General features: G+C 48.3%; 1 protein-coding gene and 1 non-coding gene across 2 annotated transcripts in view; one reads left to right on the forward strand and one right to left on the reverse strand.

The window, feature by feature from the left end:
* The window catches only part of COL23A1 (collagen type XXIII alpha 1 chain), a 403,501-nt gene that overhangs the window by 38,205 nt on the left and 339,527 nt on the right, over nucleotides 1-25,769 (reverse strand). The window contains exons 4-5 of the mRNA XM_002689036.5: nucleotides 15,520-15,527; nucleotides 13,887-13,913 (exon numbers count right to left, since the gene is read on the reverse strand). Of these exons, the coding sequence (XP_002689082.4) occupies nucleotides 13,887-13,913; nucleotides 15,520-15,527 (35 nt within the window). The remainder of the gene's footprint in view (nucleotides 1-13,886; nucleotides 13,914-15,519; nucleotides 15,528-25,769) is intronic.
* On the forward strand, nucleotides 9,506-9,612 carry LOC112447657 (U6 spliceosomal RNA). The gene has a single exon (XR_003035836.1). It is a non-coding gene; the product is annotated as a U6 spliceosomal RNA (small nuclear RNA).

The following is a 25,769-nucleotide window of genomic DNA, read 5'->3' on the forward strand; positions in this document are numbered from 1 at the left end:
AGTGTTCTTGCCTGGAGAATCCCAGGGACGGGGGAGCCTGGTGGGTTGCCGTCTATGGGGTCGCACAGAGTCGGACACAACTAAAGTGACTTAGCAGCAGCAGCAGCAGCTACACCTAACTCAGAGTGAGCTATGGGGACTCCAGCTGTGGGGGAACCTAGGAGCCTGCCAAGGTCCGAGCCCTGCCCTTCACTTGCTCCTTGGCCCTCCCGTGCTGCCCTCTCTCACTCCTTGTCTGGGCAAGGGAGGGCAGGGCTGGCCTGGAGCCGGGTTTGGTTTAGTCCATGCAGTTAAAAAAAAAAAAAAGAAGTAAAACTTACCCAAACTAGTTGCAACATTTAAAAATTGTAACGTTTCACATAAACATCTGGAGCATGGACTTTTACCGAAAAGCTGAAGATGGGTTCAGCTGGGTTCATACGCCTGGCAACGGCTGCTGGGCCCAGTGCAGTTCCCAGGGCCTCACAACTGGCCTCCCGTCCTGCTGAAGTGACCTGCCAGCTCTGTCAGGGCATCTGGCTTTGTGACCCTTGGCCTAGAAAACCCATTGGTCCCTTTAGCTCTGTGATTCTGTGAGGCTAGAAAGCCAGCTGGCTTCTATTCTGGGGAGAAGACATGATCAGTGAACATGCGGTGTGCCCTGGAAGCAATTACACGTATGTCCATTACACATCTTGGCTAGAAAAAGGGGTGCTATGCCTTTGAACAGATCCCAAAATACCTGTCTAAATTACACATTTGCCTGTTACATGATTACCCTGTCAGATATCGGGAAAAATTGTTTCAGGGTGGGGTGAAGGGGAGCGACAGGCCTGACTCCCATTGGGTGGTGAGGATGGAAGCTGGATCCGTGAACTGAGATTATCTGCTGAGCACTGCCTCCAGCCTGGTGTCTCCCGCTCAGGCACGTGGGGCTGGTCTGAGGGAAGGCAATGGGATGGCAGACCAGCGGAGGCACCCATTTTGGCAGCAGCCTCTGGTGCGATGAAGATCTAGCAGGATGGATCAGAGGGTGATGGGCCCAGTGTGGCTGAAACTATACAATGGGTAGTGGCCTGCCTGGGACAGCACAGTTCAGCTGGTGGGACTGAGACACAGCATTACCAGGACACCCGGGGACAAGAGTGACTGACAGGGCTCACAGCAGACACTGAGGCTGCAGGGACCCCTGATATCCAAGGCTACACACCTGATCTGTCCTCTCGCCCTGAGCCTCAGTCTGCAGGGCCACTTGCCTGCTTCCTCCCATCCTCACTCATGTTTGAATCCCCAGCCTCTCTGAAACCCTGGGTTTTGAGGTAAGCCCTCCTTGGTTTGCATGAGTGACACAGTTGTCACTGTTAACAGATTGGGCTTCCCTGGTGGTCCAGATGGTAGAGTCTGCCTGCAATGCAAGAGACCTGGGTTTGATCCCTGGGTTGGGAAGATTTCCTGGAAAAGGGCATGGCAACCCATCCAGTATTCTTGCCTGGAGAATTCCATAGACATAGGAGCCTGGTGGGCTACAGTCCATGGGGTTGCAAAGAGTTGGAAGAATTAACAGGTTGATTGGAATTCTTAAGAATCCAAAGATTTCATTAAAAAAACTATTTCCAGCTTCTCTTGAAATGTTAGAAGACGTGGTAATGATCGATCTGCTTGGGCTGAGCTACAGTGACCCCCTTAGATGGGGCATGTGCCCTTCCAGTTCAGTCGAGGCCCACTGTTCCCTCCACTCCCCTGCACCCAGCCCGTCCTCCCTGTTTCGTCACCTGGCTGGCCCCTGGAATGCATCAGTGAGCCTGCGAGCCTGCAGTTCTAGAACGCTCTGAACCATCTCTCCGAACCACTCATACGTCCAGTTCTCCACTTACCCTGGCCTCTCTCCTGGATCGGTCTCCGCCAGCCCCCATGCCTCCAATCCCCTCAGTGCCCATTCTTCCTACAGTGAAGCAGCAGGGAGTCATCCTCCTTGTTCTGCTTTTACCCTGCAGGCCTTGGAGTGAGCTGCTTAACTTTCCTGGAGCTTGTTTCCTCCTCTGTAAAGTAGGTGTGGTGTGCATGGAATGATTTCCTATAGGTGAAAGTGTCTAGACTAGAGCTGGGCACCCAGGGCGTTGAATGAGTGTGACTGTAATGTGCTGGGCCAGCTTTAGTGTAAAAATCCAGGAAATGGGGCAGAGCTAAAAGACACACACACACACACACACCTTTGCCTTCTCACCTGGAAGTCATTGACCCTAAGCATAGCCCTGTTGGGCAGGTACCGTTATTACCTCCATTCCACCGATGAAGAAACTGAAGGTTGGTGAGGCTAGGCATAGCCAGTTTGGCCTGGGACCCAAGCCTGAATTTCCTGCTTAAACCCTGCATGCTTCCCACCTCACCATCTCCCTCTGGCTGCACCTGGTATGGCCTCACCTCCCCACCCCCCCCACTCAGGTCAGAGCTGCAGCTCCCCTTGGCCTGACATTCAAGGACCCCCTGTCTGCCCCCACGATACTCCTTCCAGACCCACACGTCACCTCTGAGAAGTCTTCCTCACCTTTTCCTCAGCCTACACAGCTCCTCAGTAACTGACCTACTGCACTGCCTTCCTGCCACCTCCCCTCCCCACTGTGACCCTCCCTGAGGATCCAGTGCCCACCAGAGGCCTGCCTCTGAAGGGTGTCTGTGACTATTTGAAGTGCCTCCTTCTCTAGATGGGCTTGCGCCATCCTGTCCCACCGAGTTTGGGTCTGAGTAGCCCAAAAAGGCTTACCAGGTGGTACTAGTGGTAAAGAACCTGCCCATCAATGCAGGAGATCTAAGATGTGGGTTCAATCCCTGGGTCGGGAAGATCCCCCTGAAGGAGGAAATGGCAACCCACTCCAGTGTTCTTGCCTGGATCCCATGGACAGAGGAGTCTCGCAGGCTACAGTCCATGGGATTTCAAAGAGTCGGACATGACTGAAGCGACTTAGCACACACATGAGTAGAAGGACCTGCCTTGGTAGGGAGATGACCCACTGGGGCCAATCTCTCCCTAGAAGCCCCTCCTGAAGGGTGGTTATGTAGCACAGGCTTGCATACCTCCAGCGACAGGGAACTCACTGCTTCCTGGGCAACCTGATGGATTTGCAAGGTTTCTGTTAAGCCTGGACTTTCCCAGGTTGGATGCTATTGCAAGTTCTCTCCACCTTGTGCTCCCTTTATAGAAGCAACTGACTTGTCAATGAAGCTGAGTGCTCCAGGCCTGCTGGCCTTGACCCTCCTCTCCTGTTCCCTCCCAGCCTGGCCTGTCTTGGGTGCACTCTCTCCCTGGACATTATCCTTGAAGTTCCCATCTGTCAGCCCCTCCTCGGCCTTCCAAACTCGGCTTACACCTCTTTTCCTTTGGATGGTGCCCTGACCTCCACCAAGCCCGGCCTGGGTCACAGACACTTGTAGCAACCTCCACCTTCTCAGCCCTGAAGTTTGATTCTCTCTCCCACGCAATCCCAGCCTCCATGAGGGGAGGGGCCCTGGATATATGTCTCACTAGTTGTATCCCAAATGTCAAACAAAGTGAGGACACAACAAATATTTGTTGAGTGAAACAATTGCCAAGTGAATTCTTCTATAAAGTTCCCTACTGGCACCAGTGCCTGGCCTGGGAGCACCAGAGGGCGCTCCTGACCTGTCAAAGGCTGTCATGGGCACCAGCTGACTCCTGCCCCTCTGGGCCACATCTTGGGTGCTGGACACTGGCTTGGGAGGGGCTCCTTCAGCCTCAAGGGCTCCCCCTGCTGGGGTTGGTGATCACCGTGGTTGAAGGAACTGTCACTCACTGAACCCAATCTGTATGTCCAGTGCTAGGGCTCTCATGGGGTCAGTTAATTGGCTCCCCAAACGCCTGAAGAGGGGTTACATGGTCTGTGGAGCCCCAAAGCCCACTCTCTCTCCACTGCATGGGCAGGACAGAGGGCCAGTCCTTGATTTCAGGAGGATACTGTGTGGACCAGCTTCATACTCCAAATAACTGCTTTCTTTCAAGTCTACTTACTTGGAAGACCTGAGTTTGCCCCAGTGGCCTAGTGTAGGTCTGAACATGCTCTTCCTGGCAATGGGGTGAGGGTGCTTCGCTGCCTGGGGGGAAAGGGAGTCAGAGACCAGCCTGGAGGGCATCACTCTGCAAAGGTGTTGTCACAGGAACACCTGCAAAGAGCCAGACAAACCTCTGCTGGCCTCCCATGGGCTACCTCTGCTGAGAGCAATCCCAGAATTAGACATGGGAAGATGGTACCATCCTTGGAGGTTTGTAATAGGAGCAGGGGGCTCCTGGGCCACTGCCTGGAAGATGCAAAATGCTTCCAAGGGTAAGTAGGGCTTCTAGAGACCAGGGGCAGGAGCAGCAGCTCAACCCTCTGTTCTTCTGGTTGCTCCACGTGTGATATTTGAGAGACATGGGCCCAAGGCAAGCCCAGGTCCAGGAGCACCTGTACTGGGCTTTTGAGGGGACCCTGGGGAAGAGGAAGGGAAAGTCAGCATGGTGGCCTTTTCCCTGGGGCCCAACTGTGGTTCCCCACAGTTCCAATCTGGGGACCATTAGCAGGGGCTGCTCGGGAAATCTGCTTTCATTTGTTCTACCCGGAATCTGGAGAACTGGGGAGCAGCCCTGCAGGGGTCAGATGAAAATGAGATGTAGGATGCTGAAGTCCCAAAACAGATGAATTTGGGATGTTACAGATGAATCATTTAACTAATTACATTTTTACAATCAAAGCTGTTTTTGAACTATGAGGGTGCAAATAAGCCTATGAATGCATGGTGCCTGGTGGTCCTTTTTTTGTTCACTTGATTAATTCCAAACAGTCTAACTGAGTTATTCGTTTCAAAATTGGTCCCAGGCAGAGGCCCTGTCTCCTATCCCGCATTTCAGCGCAGGGCTTGTGCTGGTCTCCTGGGGCCTAAGCTGTCTGTCGATGCTCCCCATGACTGACTCTGCATGTGATGGGCAGCTCTGCCTGCCCTTCACCCCTGGCCCAGTTAGAGGATGCTTGGGGAGCTGGCTGCTGCCAAGCATGAGGAGTTCTGGTTTTGGTGTCTCACCTGTCAGAGTCAGGCTGCAACTCCTGCCAGCCCTCTCTTCTCCAGTCTTCCCTCTTTCATTTCATCCTTACTGGGACTTGTTTCAGCCGCTTAATATTGATAGCCACCTTCTGTCTGGACCTCCCCCACACCCTGCCCCTGTCTCTGCCCTGTAGCCAGGGAGGCCTTTCCAGTATATACATCCGTCTTCATCCCTCTGGGTGAGTGGGGGCCCTTCGTTCAGTGTCATCCTCCTCTTTTCCTGCCCTTCCACAGGGTCACCGTCCACTGGCACGTAGACCACACTTTGACCCTGCATTTTCATTGTGTCCATGTTGGTGCTGCACGGAATGCCCACCTACCTCTTCCCCTGTCAAACTCCTACTCATCCCTCAAAGCAGGTCCCAACTGTCCCTCTTCTGTGAGGCCTCCCCTGTCCCAGGAGGAGTTAGCTCCTCCTTCCTCTGCGGGGTCCGGGGCCTTGTCTGGCTGCCTTACAGCCTTACCTGCTGTGCCATAAAGATCTCTGTGTGGGAAGGTCTAGAGAGCCTTCAGGGGGAAGCCAGGCCCCTCGTGCTTGCCACTGAGATCTGGCAAAGGGGTATGGCCACTCTAAGCTTCAATTTTTCCACAAAATGGGCACAAGTCGTGGTGTCCAGGGATAGGAGGTACTCTCACTGTGAAGTGCCGCACAGATCTGATCCCTCATGTTTTCATCCAGGCCAAGTTTCTCACTGCAAATGTGGACAGAAGGGCTGAGTGGATGCCTAGGGGCAGGGGTGGGGAGGGGTCAGTTATGGCTGTGGTCTCCCTGCTTCCCTCAGCTGCTCCTGGCCAGGGAAGTGGAATTAGACATTTCACCATAAGGAAGATTTCCCCCCTCTTGCCACCACCAATTTCTAATAATTGGGGCCTGTTTTGAGGGATGAGTAGGAGTTTGACAGATATATGGGTGAGGAATAGGAGAGAAGATGGGACGAAGACATTTTCTTCTTTAAGTTAGACCTTAGGTTTTCTTAGGTTTTCTAACTTAGGTTTTCTGCTTTGTTTTTTAATGGAAAGCAGGAAAGGGTCCTAACGATTTGATAACGGGGGAAGGGTGGTGGAATGGGGTGAGAATCCCAGGGCCAGATAGAAACAGGGATGAGGAGGAGAACATTCACTCTAAATACCTGTTTCTCTAGGTGATGAGAGGATAAAGACCCTTCTACCAGTGCACAGACAGTCTGAGCCCTGATTTGCTGCTGTAGCCAGCTTACTGATAGGGTGGCTGGTGTGATGGAGAGTCTGCAGGCTTTGTGCTAATTCAGGCTTTGCTTTGAGGGTGGGCCTGGTGTCTCAGCCAAGTCCTATCATGGACTGAGCCCAGCTTCCTCTTCTGTGCAGCAAGGTCAAGACCATCAATCTCTCAGGGTGTGAACACGGGCCAGCATGTCTCCAGCAAACACTCAGTCCATGCACTTACAGTCCTTATAGTCCCTGGCATGTTGGAAAAGCCTCTGGGCGGGGGATGGGAGTGGACAGTCCTATAGCTCAGCAGGTAAAGAACACACCTCCAATGCAGAAGACCCAGGAGATGCAGGTTCCATCCCTGGGTTGGGAAGATCCCCTGGAAGAGGAAATGGCAACCCCCTCCAGTATTCTTGCTGAAAAATCCTATGGACAGAGGAGCCTGGTAGGCTATAGCCCAAAGAGTCACAAACAGTTGGTCATGACTGAGCGACTAAGCACTGGAAGGAGAGAGTCTCCCAGCTCTTGTCAAGGCAGCCTGCCCCTGTGGGCAGGTGGTTTCAGTAAACACAGAGCCAAGTTTTCTTGGCCTCCTGCCTGGGTCAGCCTCTCACTGTGACCTATAAGATTCTACTCCATGCAGCCCTGGAGACCTTTCCAACTCCCCCTTCTACCATTTCCTGGCACTTGCTCACTCACTCCAACTGTACTGGCCTCACACATACTCTGGACACACGACACTTGTTTCAGTCTCATGACCTGTGCACTTTTTCCTCTGCCAGGAGCATTTCCCACCACCTCCCCAAATTGTGACATCTTTTCATCATATGAGTTTCAGTTCAAATATCATCTTCCCCAAGAGCTTTCTGATTATTTAATCCACCCAGTCAGCCCTCTCATCACATTCCCTGCTTTATTCTCTGTCTAGGACATTTTATTGTTTTGTTGGTTTCTTTTCTTTGTTTCTCTCCTCATCACTGCAGGGAGGGGCCTTGTCACTCCTGTTTGGTGCTAGTCCAAAGACCCAGGAAACTGTCTGGCATAGAGACGATGGCCAGTGGTGTTTCTGATGTGGGCACGCTCCCCTATTCCAGGGACTCTGCACCACTGGCCCTCAATGGGCTTCATCATTTCTATGTGCCTCTGGTCTCACAGCTTATCACTTTCCTCATACATTCAAATACACAAATCTTAAGCTCTGGAAAATTTACTAAATACACATTTTCAATAACTATTTAAATTGTGTTCTGAAGGTGTAAAACAAACCCAAAAGTCATTAAAGCTCAGTGTTAAGAGTCAAAAAGTCCAAATACCAAAAAAAAGAGGAAATGTGAGGATTTTGATGTTGTAAATAGGAGATGGTGAGAAGTTTTCTATGCCAAAGTCAAGGTGCAGACAGTGCTGAGCCTTGCATGAGGGACAAGTCTTTTTGTCCTAGACAGAAGCCACAGTTTGGAGAGGAAAAAGGAGAGTGTGATAAGAAACCTCCAGGAAGGCCACAGCGACCCCAGTTGTCCTTTCCTCTCTGCTGCTGCTGCTGCTGCTAAGTCGCTTCAGTCGTGTCCAACTCTGTGCGACCCCATAGACGGCAGCCCACCAGGCTCCCCTGTCCCTGGGATTCTCCAGGCAAGAACACTGGAGTGGGTTGCCATTTCCTTCTCCAATGCATGAAAGTGAAAAGTGAAAGTGAAGTCACTCAGTTGTGTCCGACTCTTAGCGACCTCATGGACTGCAGCCTACCAGGCTCCTCCATCTATGGGATTTTCCAGGCAAGAGTACTGGAGTAGGGTGCCATTGCCTTCTCCGCCCTTCCTCTCTATCCTATGGTAAGTTGGCTGTTGGCTACCCCTCCCCATAGTTCCCCAAAGACTGCAACTGGGTCTGATTCTCTTCGTGCTACCCTCATACACAACACACCTCTTGGATTTGTTGAGCAGAGCCAATTCTGCTGTTTATGAGATCTCACTTTATCAACATGAATGCTGATTACTACCCCTAAATGTAAGAGTGCTGTATCAAGGGCTCCTCTGCAGGTCCCACCTTGGACTGACAACGTCCTGAGTTTAAAATTCACCCTGTGCTGCTCATTTCATGATGTCTGCTGTCCCTGGATCAAATGAAACTTGAAAATTCTTAAATGCCTGGTCATCTCTTGAAATTCTATCCCTGCAATTCCAAGTTCTACCACCAGATGGCAGTTAGGGTTACATGCTGCTGCTGCCGCTGCTAAGTCGCTTCAGTCGTGTCCGACTCTGTGCGACCCCATAGATGGCAGCCCACCAGGCTCCCCGTCCCTGGAATTCTCCAGGCAAGAACACTGGAGTGGGTTGCCATTTCCTTCTCCAATGCATGAAAGTGAAAAGTGAAAGTGAAGTCGCTCAGTCATGTCCGACTCTTCACGACCCCATGGACTGCAGCCCACCAGGCTCCTCTGTCCATGGGACTCTCCAGGCAAGAGTACTGGAGTGGGGTGCCATTGCCAGGATTACATGAATTTTATCAAAACTAATTTCATCTGCGATTGCTTCTAATGAAAATATACCCGAAATTAAAACAAGATACATACTTACACTGACATCCATAAATTTTTACCTATAATATTAGCATAGATTTAAAAGTATAATACCCTTGATTGGCCAAGGCTTTGGGAAACAAGTAGCATTCATGTGCTGTTGATGGGAATGTAAATTAGAACAGCCTTCGGGAGGGCAATTTGACAGTACACATCAAAAGCCTTAAACATGTGCAAACCCTTTGGGCCAGCAAGTCAACTTCTAGACGTTTATTCTAAGGAGATAATTATGGAAATAAGCTTAGATTTATTCCCATCATGTTGACTACAAGAGTGAAAGATTGTCAACATAAATAACATGACTTGGAGACTGGTTAAATCAATTACATATATGGCAAAATGCTATGCAGCTATTACTTTCTATAAAAATTTCTTAATGATGTAGGTAAGTCTCATTCTATATTAAGTGAAAAAAAATAGGTCACAAAAAAGTATGTCCACTGTAATCTCATTTTTATAATAATAAAAATAAAAATAAACTTGTATACAAAAAGTATGGGAAGAACAAACACCAAAATATTGAGAGGACTTATCTGTGGGTGGTAGGATTACAGATAATTGTTTTTTTCTTTTTGTGCTTTTCTCTATTTTGGGAAGGTTTTTATAAAAAACATGCTTCTTTCGTCATCAGCAGAGAGCTATTCATGAACCCTTGCAGTAGAAAAGGACAGGCTGGTGCTTGCTTCGGCAGCACATATACTAAAATTGGAACGATACAGAGAAGATTAGCATGGCCCCTGCGCAAGGATGACACGCAAATTCGTGAAGTGTTCCATAAAAAAAAAAAAAAAGAAAGAAAAGGACAGGCTGGCCTCTGTATAGGGAGACTGTGGACAAGGTGACCACAGGCCCTTTTCCGTCCACAACCTGCCCCATGTACGTACTCAGCTTCTGTGCCCCTGTCCCTCTGCTGCCCCTGCCGGGTCCACGTACGGACTTAGTTTCAGCTGCTCTCCTCACAGGGTGGGGAGGGGCACCCTGGATTAACCCAGAACACACAGCTGGCGCAGTCTTCACCACAGCCACCCTGCTTAACTCTTTTCTTGCTCTTACTTCCCTTTAGGAAGTGACATGTTTTTAGCACAAAGAAAAAGAAAAACCTCCCTGAGGCTGGTCCTGAAGTTTACTAAATTGCAGAAAAAAGCCCCTAAAACTTTTTCTAACACTGACAGTTCTCAGGGTTTCGGTAAAACTTTTACAACTTTGAAATGCTTATTTAACCTATTGTTGGTAGCCCGCTAGAAGGTATATAAAGCTCTGCTCAAGTTAACGACGGGGGTAATCTCCTTTACTCTCTTCTGATGTCTATGTCAGAAGCCTTTTCTGTTTCCTTTCAGTAAACCTCACTGCAAAAGAAAGAAAGAAAGAAAGAAAACTGACTGCTCTCAAAGCCATTTACCTTTCTAAATGCTGCCAACGTGTGTTGGTGGATACATTTCCTAAGCCTGTCTTTCTTTCCATCAAGGTTGTGTGACGTGAGGAAGATAGAGGTATTATTGAGGGCTGCCACCTGACATCCTACACTTGGGCTCTGGGTGTATTCTCCCATTTAAACCTTTAGCTCTGTCAATGTGATTTCCCCACGTTCCAAGTACCCCAGTTCGCCCAGCTGAGCCAGGACAGGACTTGGGTCAGACACATTCAAAGCCTGTGAATACTCAGCACATGAGGTGCCTCTCGGGCAGCCAGGCCCTTCACGCTACAGAGGTCACCTTACCCCTGGGTGACCACATGGAACCGTCTGTAAGCAGAGCCCAGGCTGGAAGCCAGGGCCTCCATCAGCTGAGAGGTCCGAATTTCAGCCTAAAACACATAGACCCCTGAGCCTGCAGAATTCCCTTCCAACCTCCCCCCGCCCACATAGGTCTGCTTCCCTCCTACGAGTGGAAGCCAGGCAGGGTGTCACCTTCACCCTGAGGGCCCACTAAAGGGACAGCCTCTGAGGCCTGGAACAAGGGTGCTCAGAAGCACACAGCTGGGTGAGCTGACTGGCTCCCGGCACTGGAGGCATGAACACCATGAACTCAGAAGCAAGCAAGGCAAGCCCACCCAGGGAAGATGCCCAGATCTGTGTGGAATGGTGCATGCATGCTGAGTCACTTCAGCTTGTCCGACTCTTTGTGACCCCATGGACTGCAGCCTGCCAGGCTCCTCTGTCCATGGGATTCTTCAGGCAAGAATACTGGAATGGGTTGCCATTTCCTTCTCCAGGGGATCTTCCTGACCCAGGGATCCAACCTGCATCTCTCATGTCTCTTGTATTGGCAGGTGGGTTCTTTATCACTAGAGCCATGTGGGAAGTCAGAAGGGAGGAGTTGCATGCAAACTGGGGATGGGTGACCGCAGGAAAAGGAGCAACAAGCCCTGGGGTAACTGTGGGTGTGATACCAGCTTCTCACCCAGCCCAGTCTGCTCGGGGCTACCCAGAAACAAGAAGCCTAAGGGGCCAAGGGCACAAGGGCACAGGCTGCCAGCGCTGCCTGCAAACAGGCAGTGGGGAGGGCTTGCTGGGCTCTAACCTGCTTCCTTTCCAGAAAGCTCCCAACTTCATACCAGGTGAACACACCTCTTCTTTGGCCTCCCCATCTCAAATTCACAGACCCTATCTCTAACCTGGGCTCAGCACCAAAAACCTCGCACACTATATGCTTAGTTGCTCAGTCATGTCCAACTCTGGGACCCCATGGACAGTAGCCCGCCAGACTCCTGTTCATGGGGATTCTCCAGGCAAGAATACTGGAGTGGGTTACCATGCCTTCCTCCGGGGGAATCTTCCCAACCCAGGGATCAAACCCAGGTCTCCTCCATTGCAGGCAGATTCTTTACCAGCTGAGCTACCAGGGAAGCCCCAAACCCCAGGCTTAATTTCCTGGGATTCAATTCCCAGCTGCCGAATTCTGCAGGGGGACTCTGGCCCGTCACCCACAGAGCCTGCTGACCACCCCCACAGCCTGCTCCATCCTGGGAGGAAGGGCAAGGATGGTGGCAGAGGGAGTTGAGGCTCTGTGGGAGGTAGACTGGACCCTCTGGCAGCTGGTGTAGAGCTCCCTGCCCCTTACCCGGGCTAAATGACTCCCACAGTCAGCCAGCAGCCTCTCTGATGCTCACAGCCAGGGAGAAGGAACCTCTGGCTGTCATGCGCTCAGAGGAGACAGTAATAGGGGAAGAGCCACTACTCACTCCCCTGGGGCTTCCCTGGTAGCTCAGTGGTAAAGAATCTGCCTGCCAATGTAGGAGACACGGGTTCGATCCCTGGTCCGGGAAGATCCCACATGCCTCGGAGCGATTAAGCCCACGCACCACATTACTGAGTCTGTGCTCTAGACTCCGGGAACTGCAACGATTGAGCCCATGTGCAGCAGCTACTGAAACCCGCGTGCTCTAGAGCCTGTGCTCCTCAACAAGAGAGGTCACCGCAATGAGAAGCCCACACACTTCAACAAAGAGTAGCCCCCGCTCTTTACAACTAGAGAAAAGCCCGCGAAGCAAAGAAGACCCAGCACAGCCAAAAAAAAAAGTAACCCTGGAGTGTAAAAGGCAATAAGGTAATGCCAGGAGTGGTTCTGTCAGAACTGTCCAGAGCTCCTGGGCTAGTGAAGCGAGTGCACTCAAGACATGAAGGTGAAATATTCTAGCAAAAGCTTCTAGTTCCCCAAGAGCCTGGCTGCCATGTCTGGGAATGAGAGGCCTGACTCCTTCCTCCCGCATCAGGAAAAGTTGCTGGGGAGGTGGTGGCGCCCTGACCTGCCGTGTGCTCCTGCGGGATGAAGGCGGATCGTGGCTGGCTTCACATTTCATTCTTAACCCATGCACGGCTGGGTGTTTCTAATCTGAGGGTCCAGGCTGCTTGCTGCTGGGGGAGCTGCCCTGGCCAGCCAGGAGGTTCCAAACTCCACTCCGGACTCAGAATGGACCACTCCAGACATGAGGGAAATGCCCCCTAAATTTCCACCAAGTCTTGTAGGCTAGGTTTGTGACACATTTTGTGCAGCTATCACCTCCTCTGCCTTAATTAATCCCAGCTCCAATGCTGTAAGGGAGGTTTTGAATCACCCCGGGTCACAGAGCAGGAAACTGAAGCTCACAGAGGGCCAGAGCCTTCCCCAAGGTCATCCATATACGAGACAGCAGTGTTGGAACCCATGCCCCGGTCTCCCTGATGCTTGGGGCTGGAGTGCTTTCCACAGCCTCCTTGGAAGGCAACTCCTGGAAGACTGGGGGACCCACCTTCTGCCCCTGCCTACCCCTGCCAGCCCATCCTGAGTGTGGACAGAGCTGGCGGCTAGAGAGGCCCCTGAATTTATCGACGTTTACCCTCCCTGCATCCTCCTGGCCTGAGGCACAGGACAAATGTGTCTCCTGACAGGACGGTCCTGTTGTACTCTCCTTCACCGGGCTCTCCCCCTGCTCTTTCTTTATCAGGACTTCTGGATGCTGCTGTCACGGGCAGGACCCGACAGCGGCACAACCTCGTGTCACCGTGCTTCTGCTGTGGTGCTCACTCGGCTCAGGCTGGGGACGTCCATTCCAGGTATAAGCTAGCTTTTAGGTTTAACTGTAAAAGATCTGAGAAGTAATGACACCAAAGAGGCCAAACAGGAATCACCCAGTCTCCGGTTCTGGAGTGGTGACAGGACACGGGGGGCTGGGACAGAGAGTCTCCTGTTCCCTGGGAAGAGGACGACATCCAAGCCTGTGGGGGAGCACTCACTCCACGGTCAAGGACTGGACCCTGGGCTCAGGGCTGACACACTGGCTGGGAAGAGCAGTGTTGGCTGGTCTCAGCATGCCCATGAGACTCTTGAAGGCTATTTGATTTGTCTGCAGGGCCGCTGGAGGGGCAGACGGTTCCTGCCAGGACGGCCTTGCAGACCCGCACATTTTGCATCTCCACAGAACTAATGCTAATCCATCCACAGAGAGACTGCGGCCACTGAGGAGCAGAGGTGCAGGAGAGGGAGGAGAGGGGTGCAGACAGTTAAATAAAGGCACAGAGGAAGAAGACTGGCTAGAGAGTAAAGGGCAAAGAGAGAGAAAAAAATAAATGGCAAATTACCGGGTAGCCATCTCGTCCCGATTGCCCCTGTGGTAATTAATATGTCGTTAATAATTAGACCTTCGGTAGAAAAACCATATGGCAACACTTAGAACTCAATCAGGGCCCCAGATCCCCCCCACCCCTGTGTCTGCAGGGTTTGCAGCAGAGGCTGCTGACAGACTCCTTCAAGGGGGAATGCAAGGCTGAAGTGGGTCTGGGGGATGGAGCACCTCGTCCCCACCTCATTGACCTGGCTGGAGGGGTCACCAGGGCACACATCACAGTGTCTTCCTCACGTCAGCCGAGGCACATGGCAAAGACCTTGTGGAGTTATAGGGGATGGCATCCTAGCTACCACGACAATCCTCCTTCACGGGCCTCACAGGTTTCCTGTCTGTTGCCCCTGGGAATGAGGTGACCCGAGGAAGACAGCCCTTGGAAGTCAGAGGTATGGGGACACGTTGATGGCTACCGGATGCTTCTCTGACCCCATGTGCTTGAAGTAGTGGCTGCCCAGACACTGGACAACACATCGGCCTCCACTTCAGGTTGCCATGGTAGCTATGGAGCCACCTTCCAGAATCCCATGGGGTCTTTGCCACGTGCAGCCTGAGAACTCTGCATTTGTTTAATTCACTTAGTCATTTTACAGCCAGGTTAAAAAACACAGACATACACACAACAAGACAAATTTGCTCCATAGCCCTCTGCGTTCCGCACTTTGGCGAGTTCACACAGGCTAGCCTCCACTTGACTCAACTGCGTAAAACTGCTCCTGGCCCATAAATCTACACATTCCGGCTTTCTTCCTCAAAGGGGTGCTGCTACATGCACCAGGACGTTCAGATTCTGAAGGGTGCGGATTGGGAAATGAATCATGGTTAAGTTGAAGTAAAAATGAAGCTGCTCATCTGAAAGGAATTCCTTTAGAAGATTAATTTTGGCTCAAGCAGACCGTCATTGTGTTTCTTGAATGAATTCATTGGGATTTATCAGGCTCTGAAAAACTGCCAAGATGAATCAAAGGCAGACTTGTCATGGGTCTTGGAGAAGGAATGGGATTTCTGGGGCTGCTGTGGATCCAGTAGCCACCCCCTCCCTCACACCCTTCTCCAACTCAGCACCCTTACTGGCCAGCTGTACTCTCAAGGTCTCTGTTGCCCAACTCAGAGAGTCAAATATTTTGGCAAAGAAGGAAAACAGACCCCAGAATCTAGTGGTTAAGCCCCACTTATTCTTGACATAATTGCCTGACTCCAGAGTCCTTTCTGCCAAAGCACGTGAGATGAAAATGTTTACGCAGATCAACTGCTGCAGAAGGGTTAGGAAATACAGGCATGGTGCTTGTGCTTCTGTGCACCAAGTCAAAAAACTCGAGCCAGAGATTTTGATGAGGAGCAGCCAGGCGCATGCCAGCTCTCTTGGAAGGATAATGGTCACAGGATGCTTCACTGGGCAAGTCAAGCACATGGAATCCTGTGTTTGCATTCATCTACAAATGCCAAAAGAACATGTCCCCTGGCTGAGATTGAATTTTTTTTTTAAAGAATACACCTCTCTAATCAAATATTCTTTTCATAGAAGTGCTACACAGAGAGAAAACAAAATATCTTATCTTCCAGGAGCAGAGAACATAATCCAGGACACTTACAGGAGGACCTGCAAAACACAAGCAGAGAAGCCACAGTAAGTATCAAAGGGAGAGAGGGTCCCCTCACCCCGGCCAGCCCCTTCCTTGCACAGCTCCCAGTCACCCCTCCTTGCAAGGTTTTGATGCTTGTGTCAGGGCAGAGGGAGCACCTCTGTCCTTGGAGGGACTGGACGGGCATGTGCGTGGTTATGACAATCCAGCAAGTTTTGGTTTGTGCATTCATGACATGAGGCTGCTGTTGCTTCCTGCTTGGGGCACACCCATGTTGGGCTTTGCCAGGCAGGGTAGGAATCAGATCTGTTCCTTCTTGAAGAATACATTTTGGAGCTCAATGGGGGTTGGTTCATTTCTGGGGAAAGGGAGATACTTGAGAAAGAAAACATTTTGGGCAGAGGGGAGAATACTCCTAACAGGCACTGGCTATGTGCTTGTGTGGCTGAGCAGATGTGTAAGGAGGTGGAGGGGGCCCATAGCCCAGCTCTGGGGTTAGTGGTGCTGAGCCTGGCTGTGTGTAGGGAAATTTGAAGGGGGCCAGTCTAGAAGCACAGGTGGCAGCTCCAGTAAGGCTGGTGCAAGCAAGCTGAGACTTGTCCCATGGAGGACACGCAGGTATTCCTCACCTTAGAGTGTACACACCACATTGCACAGCCATGACTGCATTTGACCTACTCAGTAATCTTTGAGGTATGACAAACATGCCCATCGGCAGGTGACAACACAGAGGCTCAGAGAGAAAGAAGTGACTTGTCTAAGGACACATTGTTGGTTAGGGATGGAATTTATGTCTGAAGAAGTCTCCCGATTCTCAGATCCTACACATATTCCACTAAAAGCCACAATGCTGCCAAACCAGGGACTCCTCTGCTTGTTCCTCTCCAACCCCAGACCTCAGTCTGGAGGGTGAGGCCAGAACACAGAGGCGGCCCTCGGCAGTCAGCCACCCCTACGTTTTCATGGATCAGTGTTGGGTGCAGGTAGTGGGACCAGGGGTGAGAGAGGCCACGATCTCTGACTCTCAGAATTCTCCTTGGATGGATTGATACTTGAGAAAACAACGGCACAGGAAGGAAGCACAAGAAGCTCCCAGCTCATCATGAGAGACCAGAGCCAGGCTGGGCTGACTGGGGACGGGAGGCTAGGCTGAGTCCAGAGGGTGAGGCATGGTTATCTGGCAGAGGAAGAGGGAGGGAAAAACTCCAAACACGCCAAGTCACTGGGCATCTAGGGTTCAGGCAAAGCTGAGCAGGCTGCAGGAGGGCAAGACCTGGGGAGAAGGCAAGTCAGCCAGACCACAGTGTCTTGTTTCCATGTCATCATCTGGGGGTGGGGGGCGTGATCTGAAGGACAGTGGGGGCCACTGAAGGTTTCTGCACAGAGGAGTGATTCGAGGGGATAAAAGTGGGCTTGAGGATGTGCTGCAGTCGTTCCCCTGTAGGTGACAGTGGCCTGGACTTGGGGACTGGCAGAGGAGAAGAAGAAAAGTGAGTCAGATGGACTTGCCAGTGAGGACAGACAGAACTTGCTCATGGATTTAATGGTGGAGGGTGAGTGAGGAGGTGATGGGATAGAGGAAGGAGAGAGATGAGACAAAGCTCTTTCACTTCAAAAATTGATGCATGAGGTGCTAATGTCTGAGAATGTAACCTGATGGGGGGTGCGTTCTGTGCATACCCTAAATCTAGACTAGGGGCGGGGCAGGTTGTTGGCCATGTGGATGTCCGTACTGCTGGTATCTCACTTTCAGACAGCTGCCCCACTCTCTGTTTTACCAAAAAGAGGAAAGCCACCAGATGGACTTACTATCACCTTTCTGATGCCACACGCACACACCTGCCTGCACCTTCACCTGTGCCTGGCCTACTCCATGTTTGGTTAACTCTGATAGAAGACATGTCCACATGTTGAGGTGTGGGGAAGTCATTCTGGCTTATACATGAGTTAACTTGGATTTTCTGCGAACTAAAACATCCTATTTATGGCCAATCAAAATACACTTACTTCTGCTTTAATTATTAAAGAAAAGGATGCATTGATCAGAAGTAAAGACTGTTCATGTTAAAAATAAAGAGCAAATGCATCCCTTCCTGGGATGCCAATGCTGGTACTCTTTTGATAAGACAGCTTCCCAGGTGCCAAGGCCATACTGACTCACTAGGTACCTGATGATCTGTTTTATTTTTAAACCTTGAAAGAATGTATCCCTGACTTGTTTGAGGTTCTTTGTTCTTTTTTTTAAAACACAACATGATTGTATTTGAATATACAACCAAAATACAAAACAACATAGTAAACTGATGGAAATGAAATATGGTATTTCATTTGCATTGCATGAAAATAGCTAAAATCCCTAGTTATGAGTTGTTAGAAACCAGTAACAAAGACACTGATATACCAAGGAAAATGAAAAAAAAAAAAAAAAAAAACAGAAGAAAATGAAATAACAAAGTGACAAGTAAAGATTAAGCATATATGAAGATTATTGAGCTAAATTAAAACAGAATAAAAGCAATTTCTTTGTAATATCACATTGTCAAAGATTAAAAATGTAACATTTGTGCAGTTTCAGGAAACATACCCATATAAACACTGGGGGACAAGATTGATGGAGTCCCATCTATATAGTAGGGAAAAATATATTATAATTTAATTATATAATTTATAATTCTAAGTTCAAACTCAGTCCAAATTCTGAGTGTGGACTCAGAATTATAAAATTTGGGTATCCTTAGTCCTAGCAGTTTCAATTTATTGGAATTATTTCTACAAATTAGTCAGATAAATTTAATCTATATAAACCATGTTTACCACATAGAAAATTTGTAGCTAATATACATACCCCCAAAATGACATGCATATTAATTTATCAATAAATCCAAAAGGATGTGCACAAGATTTCATTAATAGTAGATAACACAGATAGAGGTGGCAGAATTAGAGGAGGAAAAAAGCCATTTAATAAGTAAAATATTACACTTCACAAATTGCCATATCCTTTGAAATCTTGGAAAATATGATTTTTTATGAATTAATTTTAAATTTCCCTGTGATAAGTTAAAAATTTTAATATATGCAGTTATAGGAGCATTGAAATGAAGCCTTGAAGTTACACCATCCTGAGCAGTGTAACAATATCTCCATCATTCAAGCTCCTGAGATATAGTCCAATGGCAGCAATAAAACAGTCAACTTGCCTGGTTACTATTCTCTCCAGTATCACCCTTTGGGTCACTTTCAAACTTGAGCCTTCTCAGCCTGTTTTTCTGATCTACTGCTGCTGCTGTTAAGTCACTTCAGTCGTGTCTGACTCTGTGTGACCCCATAGACGGCAGCCCACCAGGCTCCCCCGTCCCTGGGGTTCTCCAGGCAAGAACACTGGAGTAGGTTGCCATCTCCTTCTCAATGCGTGAAAGTGAAAAGTGAAAGTGAAGCCGCTCAGTCATGTCCGACTCTTATCGACGCCATGGACTGCACCCTACCAGGCTCTTCCATCCATGGGATTTTCCAGGCAAGAGAACTGGAGTGGGGTGCCATTGCCTTCTCCATTTCGGATCTACAGGGAGTGTCTATTGCAACACACTGATGAGGATTCTCCATACTTTATGAAGACTGTCTTTGGCTTTACAGAAGATGGTGGTAGAAGCAATGACATCAGTTTTCCTAATTAGTCATCACAATCATTATCACCAAGGGGGTTCTCCTGGACCCAGAGGTGGGAGTGAAGAACATTTGGAATGAAGAATACTGCATCAGGTCTGGTGGTACCAATTATTGAGATTAGAAACAAAGAAGACAAAAGTATCTTTTCTTGGAACTATCATCTTCCTGTGGTTTACAGATGAGATTTATACATTAAGGAACTCCAAAGGGAGAGAAATGTCCCTGATGGTGACAGATATCCTCCACCAGTTCAGTTCAGTTCAGTCGATCCATTGTGTCTGACTCTTTGCGACCCCATGAACTGCAGCACACCAGGCCTCCCTGTCCATCACCAACTCCCGGAGTTCACCCAGACTCACGTCCATTGAGTTAGTGATGCCATCCAGCCATCTCATCCTCTGTTGTCCCCTTTTCCTCCTGCCCCCAATCCCTTCCAGCATTAGAGTCTTTTCCAATGAGTCAACTCTTCCATGAGGTGGCCAAAGTACTGAAGTTTCAGCTTTAGCATCATTCCTTCCAAAGAAATCCCAGGGCTGATCCCCTTCAGAATGGACTGGTTGGATCTCCTTGCAGTCCAAGGCACTCTCAAGAGTCTTCTCCAACACCACAGTTCAAAAGCATCAATTCTTCGGCACTCAGCTTTCTTCACAGTCCAACTCTCACATCCATATGTGACCACAGGAAAAACCATAGCCATGTTTGTCTCAAATCCCATCTTCTCCCTTCTTTCTGTGGATAAGCGAATACTCTTGTTTCACTGTGTACGGTTCTCTGCCGCACTAGTATCTAAGTCACAGGCTCTTCAGGATCACTCAAAAACTATTCGTAAGAGTCACTGGGAGTACAGAGTTGGATACAATAGCCCAACACTTCCAAGATGTCAATGCTGCTGCTGCTGCTAAGTCACTTCAGTCGTGTCCGACTCTGTGTGACCCCATAGACGGCAGCCTATCAGGCTCCCCCGTCCCTGGGATTCAATAGGTAACGATGAAGACAGGCACAAAATGGCTGTATCTTTAAAACACCCTCTGTTGTTTATATGTTGCTTTAAAAATTCTAAAGGCAGAAAATAGCAGCAGTCCCTTCTTTTCTGATCTATTAATACAGTAAAATTTTGCTATGTTTTTCCAGACAACTTTCTATTCAATAATTCGCATTTGCATTTTTAGATTGTCATGTAGCAATAGACAAATATATAAAGTGTTTTAGTATTTTACTTACGCATGTGAAAAAATTTTTTAAAGATTACTAAAATAATCACCATTATAGTTAACACTAGTTAGTTCAGTTAGCATTACTTAACTCTATTATCGGAGAAGGCAATGGCAACCCACTCCAGTACTCTTGCCTGCAAAATCCCATGGATGGAGGAGCCTGGTATGCTGCAGTCCATGGGGTTGCTAAGAGTTGGACACGACTGAGCGTCTTTACGTTCACTTTTTACTTTCATGCAGTGGAGAAGGAAATGGCAACCCACTCCAGTCTTCTTGCCTGGAGGATCCCAGGGACAGGGGAGCCTGGTGGGCTGCCGTCTATGGGGTCGCACAGAGTCTGACACGACTGAAGCAACCTAGCAGCAGCAGCAGCAGCAACTCTATTATCAGGTTAGAATAAACACATTCTTCAGGAAGAGTAACCATTAATATTTCAAATTAAAAAACCCGAGGCATATGAACACACCTCAATGCATACATTTAGTTGACATTTGTACAAAAATCACAATTTAAAAAATCATCTTGGGACTTCCCTGGTAGCACAGTGGCTAAGCTCTGGGCTCCCAATGCAGAGGGCCTGGGTTCAATCCCTGGGTGCAGAAGCAGAGCCCATATGCCACAACTAAGGCCCCAGTGCAATCAAATAAATAAAAATAAGTAAATATTAAAAAAAATCAACTTAAAACACCCTTCAAAATTGGAATAGCTTTTCAGTGCTTGAATGATATTCATACGAATAAGCTCTCATTACAATTGTTCTTTTAATGGAGGGTCTTCATTCTGACATGACAGAAAAGTGGGCTGAAAACCATGCTTCTCTGAGGCAGTTTCTCAGAATTATCTGGGAGGCTGGCTTCCCGGCTACTGTCCTCACTTTGGCTCAAATAAAACTCTTTTCTATTCCTTTTATAGACTGTTTATTGATTATTTTTGTGGACAACTCAGAGGAGCTGACCCACCTCCTCTTTCCTGGGACCCTGCCACCCCCATGCTCCCCCAGTCACCGTCAAGCCTGACTTTCAAGCACATCCTTCCCCATGGATCTGAACATGAGAAACCACCCTTTCACTGCACGGCCTCCTTCGTTCCTGCCCCAGCTCCTCTCTCCCTCACAGATGCACTGTGAAAGAGGGGTCTCCTCTCACTCACCTTCTGTTCACCTTGTAACCCTCCGATTTGGATTCCATTCCTACTTCTCCATCAAAATGGCATTCACCAAATTTCCAAGGACCTCCTCCAATCAATAATCCTGACAAGGATTTCTTCCTGAAGTTATCTTCTACCTCCTTCTAGAAGCACTCTCATCCTTTGGCTTCCAAGATGTCCCATCCTTTCACCTCCCTGACTGTTCAGCTGACTCAGTCTCCTCTCCCAGCCCCACATGCTGAGGCTCCTCAAGGTTCAAGTCCAAGCTTTCTTTTCTTCAGTTCTCTGCTCATCAGTCTCCTCTCTCCATCTTCCCCAAAGAGCTCTGTCACACTCACGGCTACACTAGGTGGAAGTGTCCCAAGTGTATATCTCCAGTGCTGACCATCCCTCAAAGTCCAGGCTCCCTTTTTGAGCTGCCTGCTTGATTTCCCCTTGAATAACCCCATGATTCCTTAAACTAGAATGCATAGTCATGCTCATGATTTTCTGCCCTCACACATGCTCCTCTCCAGCTCCTGAACTCAGTGGACGTCATCCCCTCCTTCCGAGCTGGTGAACAGGAAAATGAGGAGTCCTCCTTGACACGATCTATTTGGCACATTCCCTGTTTGTTGCTCTGGAGCTCATCCACTTGGGTCTCTCCCCAGCACCACAACCTCATCTGTGTTACCAGCATCTCCTGATTGTTGCAATAGCTTCTTCACCCATCTCCTACTTCAGTCATCCCACAGACATTCACTGAGTGCCCACCGTTCCAGACCCTCTCCTGGGAAAGAGGGATACAGCAGTGACAGTGACAAGCATCCCTGTCCTAAGGAGCATCCCTGCTAGTGAGGGGACAGCTGAGATACACTAAGCATAAACAATGGTACGTCACCTGGAAGAGGACAGTGTCGTGGAAAGAGAGAGGCGGCGGGACAGGGTATTTCTCCAGGATGAGAAGTGCAGCAGCATGTTTGCATAATGGAAGTCATCAGCAGGAAGGGGAAGACCTGATGTGTTAGAGAAAGGGGGATTCCTGGAACGATGCCCTTGAGGAGGCAAGAGGGACTGGCACTGGCACAGCTGTGGGTGGGAGCCTGGACAGGCCATCTGTGGAATGGGCAGGGAGGGAGAACATGCAGGTGTGTGACTGTGGTGGGATTTGTGGAAGTTCTCTTCCAACTGCCCCAACGGTGCTGGTGAAGTAGGAACTGAGGCTGTGAGTCATGAGTGAGGATTAAGTGGCTGAGGGTGTGAGGGGCTTCTATGAGGTTATCAAGATCCCCAGGAGTTCACCTAGAAGTGGTGTTGGAAAGAGGACTGGAGACCCAGGAACTGAAACTCACTAGCTATGAAAATGACGTGCCTGGGATCAGAGACAGCCTCAAATATGTAGACCTCATGTTCTCCAGTCTCCATTCAGAGGCTAGATGCAAGTCCGATCATGGCCCGTCCCTCCACTCCTCACTTTCCCATTGTTCTTAAGACAGAGGCTCAAATCCAAAGCCCTGTCCTTGCTGTGGGCTGCCCAGGCCTCTTCACCTGAGCCCGTCGAAATGTTGACGTGAGAGCTGTTATTAATAGAAGGTGGTGGGCAGCCTAGTGGTTATTGGGACTAAGTCAAGTTGGATTCATACCGCTGCATGAATCAGGGTGAATTCCAAAAGGATCAAAGATTTACAAGCTTCAAAAAAAAAAATCATAAAAATCCTAAAGGAAAATGTGGGGAAATTTCTTTTTAACCATGGAGAGGAGCAGGCTTTCCCAAGAACAGTTCATAATTTAGAAGCTATGCCATAAAGTCAGATCCAACCATATAAAAGCAAAAATCTCTGCAAGGTAGAAAGTCAAAAGCCAGAGTGGAAACATTTCCAACTCATGTCACAAAGGCTAGATAGTTCGATATAAAAGTATTCCTAAAAATCAACTCTAAAAACATCAATAATCTAACAGAAAAATGGTTAAAAGATATGAATAGAGAGAACAGAGAAAATATAGCCCTGAAGTATGCGAAACAAGAAATCTTTATTCTCAATAAAAGAAAGTTAAAGCTATATCATATCATATGAGGAAAAGTGAAAAAATCTGATGGCTTATCATGTCAAGGGAAATGAGGACAGCCACCTCACACCTGGGTAGGGAGGATAAATCAGTACATTCTCTGCAGAGAGTGAGTTGGCAATACTAATTAAGATGTAAAATTTTTGTACCAGTTGCTACAATGATCCTCCTAGAAATCAATTCCATAGATATATCAACATATGTATAAGATGATAGGTGTATAAGAATACTCACTGCAGAACTGGTTGAGATAGTAAAGACATTAGAAACAGCACAAGTGGAATGGCTTAAAGAAATGATGGGATGCTTATGAAAATGGGATACTAAGCAGCTTTGAAAAAGACCAAAGTAGTTCTGTATGTTCTGACATGGTATATTGTTACATTAAAAAAAAAAGGCATATAACATTATATTAATAGGTAGCCATTTATACTAAAAAAATTGGTAGACTTTTGTTTGTATAAATGTGGAACATCTCCATGTGGTCAGAAGAATTTGGTCATCAAGTTGCTTCCGAGTAGGGGAATAGTTGAGAGAACAGGAGAGGTGGGGAGAGACATCTTTTCACCATGGACTCTTTGATGCCATCGGATACACATGTGTAGCTCCCAAGTCAGACAAAGCAATAACTTTAACTTAAAAATGGCTGGATTCAGCACTTGTGTTTTTGTCTGGTCCTCCAGCTTTTGCGGCCTTTCCTCACACTCACTTCTAAGCTCCCTTCAATAAAGCTCAGACTATGATTATCATTCTGAGGGCCTGGGCGCCTGAGATAGGAGCCTGTGGCCTGGTGTAAGGTGCAGCTCAGGAGATGCAGGAGGAGCTGCAAGAGTAACCATCACTATTAACGACCTCAACAGCTCTTTGCATACTTAGAGGCTGTATTTTCTGTGTACTCTCTATTCATATCTTTTGACAATTTTTCTATTAGATTATTGATGTTTTTAGAGTTGATTTGTAAGAATACTTTTGTATCCAACTACACAGGCCAGAGACTATAAAACTCTCAGAGGAAAACATAGGCGGAACACTCTCTGACATTAACCGCAGCAAGATCTTTTTTGATTCATCTCCCAGAAAAATGGAAATAAGAAAAAAAATAAACAAATAGGACCTACTTAAACTCAAAATGTATGCAGGTCAGGAAGCAACAGTTAGAACTGGACGTGGAACAACAGACTGATTCCAAATAGGAAAAGAAGTATGTCAAAGCTGTATATTGTCACCCTGCTTATTTAACATATGCAGAGTACATCATGAGAAACGCTGGGCTGGAAGAAGCAGAAGCTGGAATCAAGATTGCCGGGAGAAATATCAATAACCTCAGATTGCAGATGACACCACCCTTATGGCAGAAAGTGAAGAGGAACTCAAAAGCCTCTTGATGAAAGTGAAAGAGGAGAGTGAAAAAGTTGGCTTAAAGCTCAACATTCAGAAAACTAAGATCATGGCATCTGGTCCCATCATTTCATGGGAAATAGATGGGGAACCAGTGGAAACAGTGTCAGACTTTATTTTTTTGGGCTCCAAAATCACTGCATATGGTGATTGCAGCCATGAAATTAAAAAACACTTACTCCTTGGAAGGAAAGTTATGACCAACCTAGATAGCATATTGAAAAGCAGAGACATTACTTTGCCAACAAAGGTCCATCTGGTCAAGGCTATGGTTTTTCCAGTGGTCATGTATGGATGTGAGAGTTGGACTGTGAAGAAAGCTGAGTGCTGAAGAAGTGATGCTTTTGAACTGTGGTGTTGGAGAAGATTCTTGAGAGTCCCTTGGACTACAAGCAGATCCAACCAGTTCATCCTAAAGGAGATCAGTCCTGGGTGTTCATTGGAAGGACTGATGTTGAAGCTGAAACTCCAAATCTTTGGCCACCTGATGCGAAGAGCTGACTTATTAGAAAAGACCCTGATGCTGGGAAAGATTGAGGGCAGGAGGAGAAGGGGATGACAGAGGATGAGATGGCTGGATGGCATCACCGACTTGATGGACGTGAGTTTGGGTAAACTCCGGGAGTTGGTGATGGACAGGGAGGCCTGGTGTGCTGCAATTCATGGGGTTGCAAAGAATTGGACATGACTGAGTGACTGAACACAACTGAACTGAAACTCAAAAGCTTTTGCACAGCAAAGGAAATAAACAAAATTAAAAGACAACACACAGGCTGGGAGAAAATATTT

This window comes from Bos taurus, chromosome 7 (genome assembly GCF_002263795.3).
Source record: "Bos taurus isolate L1 Dominette 01449 registration number 42190680 breed Hereford chromosome 7, ARS-UCD2.0, whole genome shotgun sequence".
NCBI classification, from domain to species: domain Eukaryota; kingdom Metazoa; phylum Chordata; class Mammalia; order Artiodactyla; family Bovidae; genus Bos; species Bos taurus.